The sequence below is a fragment of the Argopecten irradians genome, chromosome 9 (genome assembly GCF_041381155.1).
Source record: "Argopecten irradians isolate NY chromosome 9, Ai_NY, whole genome shotgun sequence".
Lineage (NCBI taxonomy): Eukaryota > Metazoa > Mollusca > Bivalvia > Pectinida > Pectinidae > Argopecten > Argopecten irradians.
Genome location: NC_091142.1, coordinates 10,322,699 through 10,336,245, shown reverse-complemented (window position 1 = coordinate 10,336,245; position 13,547 = coordinate 10,322,699). Strand labels below are relative to the sequence as shown.

Genomic DNA, 13,547 nt, shown 5'->3' with positions numbered 1-13,547 from the left:
TATTTTTGACGCTACACCGAATTGCCACCCCCTCCCACCACCATCTTTTATTTTTTTTTTCTACGATTCTTAATTATAACATCAACCATCGCACACACACATTCACTCAATTCTAGCTTTGTAATTTCTCAGGGACATTCAAAGTATACACTTAAAAAATAAATAAAGAAAAGGTAAGAAACTCGTTCCCTTTACACATGCGTATAAACACGTTTTTGGCGAAGTTAAACAGAAGAACTATGTTGATCAAAAGTTCCTAACATGTAGTGTGACTATAATAAGGTATAGTTATCAGTACTGTTGAGTAATTTGTTAGCTAACATACAAATTGTGACACCATATGGGAATGCATGGCTTAGGAAGACGACGCAGCAGGTTCTGATCATACTTATTTCACCAAGCAACTATGTCAGTATGGCATATAGGAGATTTCAGAAAAGGTGGCGTGACGTCACAGAAAGTTTACATCCGGGTCCTCAAAGGTACAAACACAGTATGGCGACTAATAAAAACAAGAACAGATATGTACGTATATCCCAGCTATACAATCGATACTTTGACAAAAGTATTCATGTTCATACTTGCAAATTCCGATTTTATAATTGTTTCTTATTGTTTCAGATGTTACAGACATTTATATCTTTATACATTTACAATTATTTATCGCTAAATATATTTGTGTAGATTTAGTGTTGAAGCCAGCTTGCGAAGCGGTGTCGGGCCGTCACAGTACCCGTTTTTTCTTCACAGGTAATAATCCTTGTTGTGGAAAAGTTATGAATAGACAATTGATTTTATTGTGTAATGTTTCTGTTATACATGAAAAAGCTGTTCACAACGCTAATAAATATAACGAAATGTGAACCACCTTGCAAGAACACGGCCGCTCATGCATGGCTTCGCTGGTAGATTACCTCAGGCCACAGCCCATAGTTGGGAATTTAATAATATAATAATACCAAATTATCTCAATCAGTACTTGTAAAAGATATATATTTCGTTCTTTACCATATACATGTATATCTTGTGTTAAAGGAATGCTATAAAACACTGTGTTACACTTATGCAGATCTACGCAATGTACATGTTTACGTAAACGTATGGCTGCAGATATCTCGAAAAATAAAATGGTGAAATCGTTCAGTTTTAATGCTGTAGAGTTTATTTTTTATTTTTTTTTTATTTTATTTAAATTGAGCGCCCGGATGTACCTTTGTGTGACGTCATCGCCATCTTTTCTGAAATCTCCTATTGGTAGGCATTTCAATACATATTACATAATTCTTATTTTACGTAAGAAAAGCTGGGCATGTAAAGGATTTTGTTATTGAGGGTATTTGGGGCAAAACATGCAGAAAAACCCTCAAAAGTGAACCAATGTTGATTAAAGAATAAGCTTTTATAAAGTCGAATCCAGCATAAAAATCTGGGAGTGCTTGCTATAAAGACGATATGACACTGAGAGTAAGTTATTTACACAGTTCAAGGAAGTAATTGTAGGCATCGAAATATCACTAGACTTAAGGGGATAAAACTAAATGCCAGGGAAGGTGACGAAACTGAACCCATGGGGTATAAAGTTTTTGTAATTGAAGCGTAAACAGCTGCTAAAATATATTTTCATTCAAAATGTGTATCTCATCAGGGATTAAATTTCTGAAACTACTCGTCAAACACGATATCTATTACATATTCAAATTGATTAAATGCTAGTCATTTTAAAAAACCGTACAGCCGTTGTTAATGTTGCACATGTATCATTCACAATCTACGGAGGATAGAATCACGGCAAAAAGGCTGGTTCGGTTCCAGATACAACGATTGACCTCCTTGATTAGTAATCCCATAGGGTAGCAAGATCGACTGTCGACTTCTGTTATATATTTTGTCAACGAAAATAAAACTATCGCTTTAAATATTTTACTCATTATTCCAAGCAAAAATGGATATAGGTTTGTATGTTTGTTTGTTTGATTAATTAACGTCCTATTAACAGCTATGGTCATGTAAGGACGGCCTCCCATGTATGCGGTGCGTTGCGTGTATGTTGTGCGAGGTACGTGTTTTTGAGACTGCGGTATATTCATGTTGTGTCTTCTTGTATAGTGGAACTGTTGGCCTTTTTATAGTGCTATATCACTGAAGCATGTCAACGAAGAAACCAAGCAACACACCCCACCCGGTAGGTACATGTGGATAGGGTGTCCCACAAATCCTGCTACATTTTCAAAATGTGATAGCTTTTGATACACATGAGCAGAGAAGATATTTTGGTTTACGAAGGCATGCAATCAAAGGCTTTGTAGTATGAGTAATGCCAATTGATACTTTGCTTCTGCTAAAAAGCATTGACATCAGATTGACGTCACAACTTTAAGGACATCGACACGTCAAGAGGAGATTATATGGTAATGTGAGAAGTTTCATGCTCTGTAAGACACTGTGAATCTGGTCCTCTAATGCCCCTGTTTTCAACAAAGCAAATCCTTTCGGTCGGAGTATTACCAGAATTTCAGACGGTAATCACCAAAACCAGAAAACATTTTCCAATTCATCAATTAGGCATTAGAAAATTTGAATAAATCTTCGACACTAATGTTCCTAAGGTGCTCAGATGGCAAAGACCGCGTTTTGCAAAAATGTGTATTTTATGAAAATCATAGCTATGAGTATCTATATAGGTTTTGTTAAAATTATATGTACCGTAACTGAGATATATTTATTTCTCGGCGTTTTTCCAATGGGAATTTGATGGAAATGATAGATATTACTTTTAATATTTTTCACTCCAAATAGTGTACCTGTTATAAGTCTAAAGATGTAATTATAATGCTGCGAAGAAAAAAATACGTGAAATCATGAGAGGTACCGAACAAATCACAAGATCATTAATCGGAACACTGGCGACATAATACGAGTATTTGCCACGCTTCGACAATCGCATGCTATATATATCATTAACCTATACTCTACTTCCTGGTTGTTGAGGCGCAATTTGGAAATTGTTCATAGATCGGTCAGACATGGACTTTAGGACGGCCTTCTTACTGGTCATCTGGTCAGGACTGTCGCTGTTAACAGTGGTCAAGTCAGCAGGTAAGGATATCAGTACTTCTACCATGTTATTTATTGGTTTAACATGCTATGCTAGGACGTGCCAGGTTTGTTAGTTGAGGAAAGCCGGAATACCCGGAGAAAAAACCAACATGGGATTAGACATGTTCGTGCATCTAAGTTGAACCGTTTTGGAGTTACAATAAAATGTAATTTGTTTTTTTCTTCACAGTAACAGATAAAATACCAAAAATATAAAGTTCCGGATAGCAACAGGTACAACTATGACACCAGCCTAACATACATTGTATACACAAAGTTTTGTGAAAATAAGTTGAACGGTTTCGGAGTACGGTAACTTTATAATTGTGTCATCTCATATGCAATTTTGCAGCATTTCTCATTTCGGTACAGGGAAAGCACACATACATGGATTACGTCATTAACAACGCAAAACGGGACGTCAAAATCCGTTAAAAGTCAAATCGGCCCAAATCGGCCCTTTGGCAAAGTAAGGGTTAAAACAAAAAAAAAATACCCATTAACAAGCTTAATCTCATTACTTAAATTGCTATCTGACGTTATCACATCCTCTACTTCCTTGTCCTTCGGAAGAAGCGGTAATCCGACACCCGGTGTACGGCGAGTCACACTTTATGCACGTTTCAGTATTAGACCCTGTTTGCGTATGCCTATATACTCGTATCACTTATTAGGTGCACTTGAACATAACTTAGGCAAACATGTGTATAGATGAGGGCTTACATAATGCATTACTGTTGTCTCATACATTGCTGTGTAGCTCGTTTTGACAAAATATGTGATAAAATGTATGTTTCGGAAAACAAGTCCACAGGGACGAGGTCCATTCTAAATGTCGATACCCTACCCAACTTTATCCTTCTATAGAACCACCACCAGAAAAAAACTTTAAACCTTAAATGTTAACCCCAAAATGCTTATATAAATTTTTGTAACTCAGTTATGTTACAGCTATAAATCGATATATCAGCATACACAATATCACTAGTTTTATAGCAAGTCGCTACATGAATAACGTGACAATACCGAAATTGGAACGCTATCCAAAATAAAACACCTTTAAACATGTGATACAGAATTTTCAGTTTACAATCTAAACTTACAATAACTGTCCTGAACAAAACTTATGGTACTGAATAATAGCTGTGACAATGTTCATAAGTCATTTTCTCTTATGTTGCTTATTATATGTATTTAAAAATGAAAATAATGAAATTGTGAAAAACTCCGGGAAACGACGTCGTGCGACACAACCCTAAAGACACCATATAGTTTAAATAGAGGTTACACAATGATTGGTTGTTGAATATTGAATTTGTTCCACACGAGTGAGTTATTTTTTAAAAGTTACAAAAGACACGAGTTTTAGCGAATGTCTTTTGTAACTTAAAATAAATAACTTATGAGTGTTGAATAAATTCAATATTCAACAACCACGAATAGTGTGACCTGTTTCTACCAAAATCGTATTCGTTTATTGGATATACTGCGGGGATACGGTAACGTGTATTCACCAAATATGCAAATAAGGTGTAGTAATATTTTCATCAACAAAAAGACACTTATTGGTATTCAAAAGTCATCATTTGATAAAGAATCCATCGATATCAAATTCTTCTAATTGGGAACATCTTTAGGGTGAAATAATACTCATTTAACGTCTTATTGAGTTCGAATCCTAGTTGTTTCCAGAAAATAAAAACTCAACGTCGGATTTCATGTATAAATGTAAAAGCATTCGCACGACACGGCATCGTCTATTTCCCGCCAAATAATCATCAAGCCATTACCATCAAGACTAAGTTTGTTTCATACATGTTAAATCTACGAAACTCATCAGTGAAATTCTTGTCCGTCAAGATGTATTATTAGTACATTAGGTCAATTTAACATGTATGAAAAACGTCACGTATTTTGACACAACGACCACGACACAAACGTTTTCCAACACCAGTTTGGACGTAAAGCAGCGATCACAACATAGTATGATGTCATTCGATTATTGATGACGTTGACAAATGATGACATGACACCAAGAAAAAGAAGTTCGGTCAAATTTCACCGTGTCAGCCAATCAGAATGCGTACAGAGTTTATACCACGCGTGGTATAAACAAATTGTTAATCAATAGCTGCACTGTTTATTTGATACCGTGAGAGTTGAATAACACCGCCTATCGTGGTAGAAAACAAGAAAAATAATTTCTGAATGGAATATTTGACAGATATGGCACCTGAATAAACTAAAAAATGTTCGAACTTTCTTTATATGAATTCAAACATTTTTTTATCATGTCTGGGCATTTATTAATCAAACTATATTTAGGGGGGTGGGAGTGTTCCATTCTGGGTTCTCAAACCTGGTGAAACACAGGGCTGGACTAGTCATGTTTCAAAGCTCTCTATCTATAAATACATGCATTATTGACAAGTAAACAGATCATGAAATTAAACCTCAAGACAATTATTTATGCAATATCAAGTGAAATTCAAGCACATGCGAGAACATTTTTTATAATTATCTTCAAAAGGTGTTCCAAATTGGGAAGTGTAGTGTCACGTTATGTGCCATAATGGACGAAGAGGACCAATTGTATCACAAAGCTTGGTTTAAAATTATTTGCCTCCATTACTCTGATAAATGACAGCATTTCATGAGAACTGAACAATAAATGGAAATTATCCGAAATATCCCGTTTTTTTGTGTTATAATCATTTTGATATATATTCAGGTGAGTGATACAGGTTCGCTGATACGCTAAGCTTAATGTATACGAAATAATTGCAGTTTTGCTAAGTTCCCTTACTTGCTATCTTCAGTTTCCTTTTATTCTAACTATAAACCAACTTTGGTACTAAATACTAACTAAATGTTATTCACTGGCAATTAAACAAAATGGAATATCAAAGTTTAAAATTTAGTTCTCGAGAAATATAGAAATACTTGTTATCCGCAAACAAACTTTCATTTATTTTATATTTTTTATTGTGTAAATTTCAAAATTTCTTCACATTGCTATTTAAGGCATGAAAACTAATCTATAGTTCCTAATGTACAATGAAAGGTAGACAGTGACACTGCATGCAGCATTGCAAAATTGGACAGATAAATAACAAATAAATGTAATCAAATTCAACATAAATGTAATAGAAAACTTCAATAATACATATTTTCTGTTTTATATTTTGATTAATCCAATCACATCAACCACAAAGCATAAAATTACTCCTTGTGTTGAAAATCAAGACTCTTCAGTATTTCGACAGCACAGGCATTCCTACAATGATGTTTTAATTTTAGATAGGTATATGTACTTTCTTTGAAAATTGAATGAATGCTTTCGGTATATTTCCCAATAATTCCACTGTTAATTCCTTCATTTCTTGAATACATACACGTAACACATAAATCCACGTTTCCCAAATTGAATAATTTCGGTATAAACAAACAGAAATAAAGTGAAATAGCATGAAAGAGATATTTTGATTGATTAAAAATAAAGAATGAAAGGAGAATGATATGTGAAAGCCCTCCTGTGAGAGGACAAGATTGGTAGAAAAATAACTGTAATTCTTTTTTGAAAATAAAATATATTGTTTAAAAAAACAACAACAAAAAAACTCAAACCTGAAGTAAAAATATTATCATATTTCAGAAAACCTTGCGTTGAGTAAACCAACAAACCAAAGCTCTACCTTTACAACATACGATAGTTCTAAAGCTGTGGACGGTTGTGCTAGACAACAGCACCTGTCTGACTGTTGTATACATACAGATTATCAGAAAGACTATACGGAAGTATGGTGGCAGGTAGATCTGCAGCAACAGTCCGTCCTAGAGTATGTATCGATCATATACAGAGGTAAGTATTCAAATCAATCTGATTAAATTACAGATCACCATTATACACTACGTTGTGGAGATCTGACGGCCACCCGAGATAGGTCATGTTCAAACGACCTTTTAACAAACCAATCAAAATATTGCCAGAGATTTATTTTGTTCGGCACACGTCGTAATTAGTCGTATTCGAATCTATAGTATCCGAGAGTTCTGAATGTTGCCATAATAAATATGGCGTCCTTGCCGACGCCTGTCACACCTAAACGGGTGTATTATTTAGTCAATTCGTACGTTATCTGTGAATTTTCATTCGTTTTTTTCGGAAACTCATTTACTTTAAATTCTTTCACCACCGACTCCAATGCCTTTTCAAACGCTTCATCTTCCACCATTTTGCACACACTGGCGAACGCGTTTATGAGAGCCGCATTTTGATTGGCTGAAATAAATCCGTTGTATAGTAATCGGAGAGGTCGTTTGAACATGACCTATCTCGAGTGACCGTCAGATCTCCTTAACGTAGTGTATAATGGTGATCTGTATTTTAAACAGATTTGTATTTAAATTTTGATGTGATTGCTAGATTGCATTACTAACAGGTAGTACTCATTTAAACTATAAACAACATACCCTGTATTATATTTTATGGCGGAAAAATATTACAATGCATATACATATATGGCGATTAGCTTCCATAATGTGACGAGCAAAAACTGATCATCACGGTATGATTATAGAGTTAAAGTTATGGAAAAATCAAAATCCCAAACGCGTGACTGTTATTTATCATTCTTATCTAAACTACAAAATGCCAGTCACTCAGAGCTGTTATAGTGGTATCATAGTCGACAAACACGACTTGTTGTCAAACATTCAAATTGAACACAAACATCGCTGGTACTGCATCACTTTTGCGATATCCACGTTAATTACATTGCATATACACGTGGCCTACACGTTACTTGAATTTTTTCCTCTCAACTTCTTGTTTTTTTAATATAACCGGAAGCGATGGTGATTGGCTTCCGGTTTACTCAACTAAATGTGTAGCCATTACAAATGTGTGATACAGAAGGGTCTCGGAAGTATTTTCATTGTGTTGAATTATTTCATTTCATAAATGGGATGTAATATGGGGGCAGTGGAGTACATCAGATGAATAAGTATATGTACGTTTTCCAAGTCTGCCAAATCTGTCCATCGATTTCACGTTTTTAAGAGGTATCGCGTGCTGAATATCATGTGACCATAATTGAATCGCTGCCCAGCATGCTCGTCAGAAATGAACTTCCAAACCACGAAGTAATGTACTCACGATCATTTTATATTATACAGTATGTCTGTATAAATTGTATGTGTTCTAAACAATTTGTAGATGAAATTGACCTTCAGCCACAGCGACTGGCGGGATTTGAGTTATACTTATCAAACACGTCGGACTGGACATCAGGAATGCGATGTTACAAGGACAATACTCCCACCGAAAGTTCCATGGCGTTGTTTCTTAGTATATCATGTCAAAATGTCGCCAGGTATGTGACCATTTACAATGACCGCCGGATAAAAACCTACCCGTGGTACTCAGATGATGCTGTTTTGGAACTGTGTGAGGTGTCCGTTTATGGTAAGTAAATGCATATCCTATTATATTATTGAAGTTGAATTATTATTTGCAGTTGTCATTTGATTAAAAAACTTTTCATTTCTCACCTTAGAAAATGTATATGCGCTTTTTTGCTCAAGAAATATAAAAGCGTACACAAATGGCAGTTTCTTCAGCTTTACAGCATATAGAAGCAGAATGGCCGCTTGCCCGTGTATTGTAATCAAACTTTCTTTCGATTGTGATTTACTTTCTAGAATATTATGCTCAATCTAAATCTGTGGAAGGCTTAAACATAAAACCTTGCATTTTGTGATACAAGTATGAAATTATATTGTTATGCAAGCTGTTGCTAGACATCTTGTGTTTTAAAATGGCCGCTGCATCTATACTTCATATTTGAAAAATGAATTAATGTAAAATCCTATTTTTGTGTCTAAACCTTTATTTTCAAGGTTATTGAATACAAATCTGTAAACATTATATTAATAATTTTAATAATTGACAAAACAATTAGCTATTTTTCTTGTTTAATTTTCAAAATGGCCGCCGTAAAAAAAGTCTGAAGTGTGATATTTCTAACATCTTGAATATTCATAAATATGTTAAAAGAATAGTTTTGCCTTTTCCGATTTCAAACGTATACGTATATGCAAATGTTAAAACCTATTGTAAGGAAATCGACAAACAGCACTTATGATAATAATAATCCTGTTGTTGTTTTGTTTTATTTTAGGCTGTACAATAGGAAAGTACGGGAATGGAAACTGTAATAATGACTGTTTGAACTGTCTGGGTGACAAATGTCATCCAACATCCGGTGTATGTGGTACGTAGTTCTTCAGTTATCTATACATCTAAATGTCAGCTAGATATATTATATTTATATTCATATACATATAAATATTATAGATATTGAGAAATTGCGAATTCCAAATTCTAATCGACAGAATCGATAGATACCGCATCACTGGTTATTTTTGCGAGGTGTTTTTTTCGCTTTTCGCAAACATTGCTATTGACCGCGAAAATTTCCTCCACTAAATATCAAGAATTCACTGAAATATATATATCCTAGAGGTATCGTTTTCCGCGCACCTAAAAAGTCAGGATTACAAAAATACATAAATAAAAGAAAGACAAACTAGTCATAATCCACATACATTTATCCAATGCTGATGATAAAGGTTATTTTTAAACTCTTTCCTTGTCCTATATCCATACCTACATTTTGTAGGTAACGACAAAAAACGATACATAAAAAATACCTTCCGGCTGCCGACGTCATCATTTTTCGCGCACCTCTCAAAACAACATTTTAAAGATGATTCACAAATAAGTTATGTCATATAAAGATATTATTTTATTCTGTTGGTGTCAACCATGAAAAATATATTTATTGTGGTACAAGGTAGAAAGGAAAATTTCCGGGGATGTGTACTTGTAAAATGCATTAATATCCGTTTTTACCGTTTTCCTACATTTTTTTGAATAAAATTGCAAAATTTTAAAATAGTTTGTAAATTCTCCTTTTATTTTGAATGTAAGACACTTCGTGGCTTGGAAAAAAGGAAAAATAATACTATGTTGAAAAATATTAATTTTGAGTTGTTCTAATGGTATTTACAAATGACAAAAATAATTCAATTAAAAATAAGAAACATCGTACTTTGTAGTATCCATAAAAAAATGTTGTAATCGATAGAATCGTCCATTTAACAATAAGGTGACAAAAAAGTTCATGGCGATGATATTTTCTGCAGTTATAAAGTTGTCGAAAACGTATTACAAACTATTTAGGAATAAAAAAAGTAACTCCGCCAAAATAACATTACAAAATTTTTATCTACAAAATAAAACACTGTGTTTGCGGGCTAAATACTGGCTAGTAGATAGTGTCTCGTCATCATTTTGCAATGAGAAGGAAATAAACAGCTTTCCACTATCCATATATAGCCGGGTAAGTGACGTCATCACTTTCTGTGAAAAGTGCGCGATTATTGATGTGCGCGAAAATAGAGCCCGAACGATACCCTTAGAGCTAAATAGAAAACTTTAAAACCATTTAAATTGATTTTTGTTTTCATTTCTAGTTAAAAGGGATATAATATAGAAAAAATCAACGGTACTGATAGAAACCTACTCTATGAACTAACATTTGCTTCCACTGTAAGTAGTATGTAATGGGGTTACCATGGTACTAGCGTCGCTACCTGACTGTAATAAACCATTGAAATTCCAGATTTTTAAGGGACTCTTTTTCTATAATTGGCCGTTGCTTCAGTCAATCAGAAGCGACGTTACAAACGGCGACTGAGTATTTATTTAAATTATGAGGTAAATTTCTAAGCCAATAAAAATGACGGTTACAAACAGGAGTAGGTGATTACTACACGTGCCTTACTGTAATTTCAGATGTTTGTGACATTGGATATTATAAGAACGGTGCTAACTGTATTCTATGTCCGCTTGGTTGTGTTGGAAATTATTGTGACAGAAACTCAGGATACTGTTTAGGTAAGCTGTATGGAGTTACTATATCTGTGTAAAAACTGAAATATCATTAACCCTGAATATATTTATCTCATTTAAAATGGCATAAATAATGATATTTCATTTCTCACAAGCATTGGAACAGTTTTAGTAGGAAAAGTCCATATGAAAGGGGGGGGGGGGGGTGTACAAGTGCCGAATGTTAGATACTAGGCTAAATATTCTCGTGCTCCTTTATTGATGTCGTGACTTTAGGGTAGAGTTTGTTGCAATATTTTCAGATTGTAGGGATGGATACTATGGTCCGCTGTGTTCACCATGTTCGACAGGCTGTAACAGAGACACGTGTAACAAAACATCGGGAGTTTGTTTTCGTAAGTGAAATGCTCGTGAAGAATATTCTTCTATAAAGTCGTTAATACTGATTTCATTAGAAAACGCTTTTGAATAGTTCTCGTTAAAAATAGAAACAGTAGTAAATTGATAATGTATACCTTTTGTTTTTAACCTTGATTTTCTTGATTTTAAAATCGTTGTCATCAATTTGTAAATTTCAGGAGAATTATTTACATTTATAATCTATAATGTAATTGATCAAGTTTCTCATTTGCATGCCTGGGTTTCTATAAGAAGAAAGCCCTTGTTTTTTCGTACCATATTGATCTATCACCATTGATAAAACGAAATCAGAGAGTTTAGAATAGTTTATATATACCGTAGTATATACAATCGGTATTTATAATTTCCAATGATAATTTTTTTTTGGGAATAGTGAATGTAACGCTCGTTGAACAGAATTAATGTTGAACTGAATTGATGTTGAACTGAATTGATGTTGAACTGAATTCAGATGTGACCCTGGACGTTATGGAGACAAATGTGAACAGACGTGTACTCCTTACTGTAGAGACGACCTTTGTATCCAGTCTAATGGCGTTTGTATAGGTACGTGTTGATAATTACAGTAAAACCTTCCTTAGCGACCACCTCTGTATGGCGTCCGCCTTTTAATAAGATCCACTTTCCTAAGATTCAATTTCAACACAATGGAACCTGTGTATAAAGGTCATTAGGTTATAAAGAACGTGTTTTCCTTGTCCCTTTGGTGGGAGATTTACGTGTCATTTTTCGTTTTCTTTGAACAAATTTTATTGACAAAATGTTAGTCAAGAAGATTTGAATAACAGGTAAATCCTATATAGATTCTTTTCCTTGGATTCGTGTGTCGACATTTCACAAACTACATACTATTTTCACAAAGAGTAAATAGTTATATACATAATACATAATGAAACATTATCGGAGCCGCATTACTAACAAGTTCATAACTCATATTATTTGCTATTCATATACATGTATGTATACATTTGTACTTCTTCTGCATTTCATATTAATGTTTTCTGATTCCATATTTACTGAGAGATGTTGTAATATACTATCCATCTGATATCAAATTTATGTTATCGTTTTCTGCCACATGAAACATTATTATTTCTCGCTCTTTATCCGACAAGCACACATTTGAAAACGATGTAATAGAAAACATTGTTACTTCAATATCAAATTTGAAAACTGCATAATAAGATGTTACCTTATCACATTCATATACGGCATTCATAATAGAATGTATCACAATTTAGCTACTTGTTTTACTATAAAGTTTATATTATTTTACACATGGCATCGATTTTAATATTTATTGATCTCTATGATAATCCATACATAGTGATGACAGGTATGTTTTAAGAGACGTTCAAAATTAAAGGAACTCATTTGGTTGTCTTGGTGCCGATTCCATGTGTCGTCCCTGGATTGTAGATTCACATCCACTGTTTGGAATACACGTTCCCCCTTGACGGTTTCTCAGCACAGTCTTCGTAACTGTTTCACTGTCTGTTGAGCTCGCTAACGAATCTGACATTTCTGAGCTGACTGCCTCTGACTGACGCCGTAGTCCTGAAGATTGTACATGAACTCGAAATATTACTTACCGGTTGTCGCGTTTTGAGACGATTTTTCCTCACTCTTGGTTTTTCGGAAACCTCTTCACTTCTGTAGTTCTCTCAAACTATTACATGGCATTAACATATTTGCGATGTAAAAACTGCGCGAACCTTTCCACCTGTTGCCTGAACGTCGTAGACTGGAGAATCATTGTTTGGGCGATGAATCACAACATGAACATCTTCCTCCCAATACGACCTAAGTTTACCAGGGCCTCCTTTCTCCTTGAAGTTCCTTACCAGCACTTTATCACCAGGTACTAGGGATGCACATCCATATTTCGAGTCATGGAGTCTCTTACCCTTCAAAGCCAGATTTGTTTGCATTTCGACGAACAATTTCATATGCTTTTTCCATGCCCTCCATCCATTTTCCTGTGATATTCCTCGTAGCTCTTAGATTTGAGCTGAACATTTCCCGTGGGCTTTCTCAAAACGAACATCAACTGGTAGGAGTGGTTCGTGACCAAATAGTAAGCCTAAATGGGGGATATCCAGTAGTGTCGTTT

General features: G+C 34.5%; 1 protein-coding gene across 1 annotated transcript in view; it reads left to right on the top strand.

Moving 5' to 3' along the window:
- The first annotated feature begins 2,953 nt into the window (after positions 1–2,953).
- Positions 2,954–13,547, top strand: part of LOC138331402 (uncharacterized) — a 35,407-nt gene continuing 24,813 nt past the window's right edge. The window contains exons 1-6 of the mRNA XM_069278995.1: positions 2,954–3,096; positions 6,752–6,958; positions 8,315–8,563; positions 9,279–9,371; positions 10,958–11,059; positions 11,317–11,409. Coding sequence (XP_069135096.1) covers positions 3,024–3,096; positions 6,752–6,958; positions 8,315–8,563; positions 9,279–9,371; positions 10,958–11,059; positions 11,317–11,409 — 817 coding nt within the window. The 5' untranslated portion in view covers positions 2,954–3,023. The remainder of the gene's footprint in view (positions 3,097–6,751; positions 6,959–8,314; positions 8,564–9,278; positions 9,372–10,957; positions 11,060–11,316; positions 11,410–13,547) is intronic.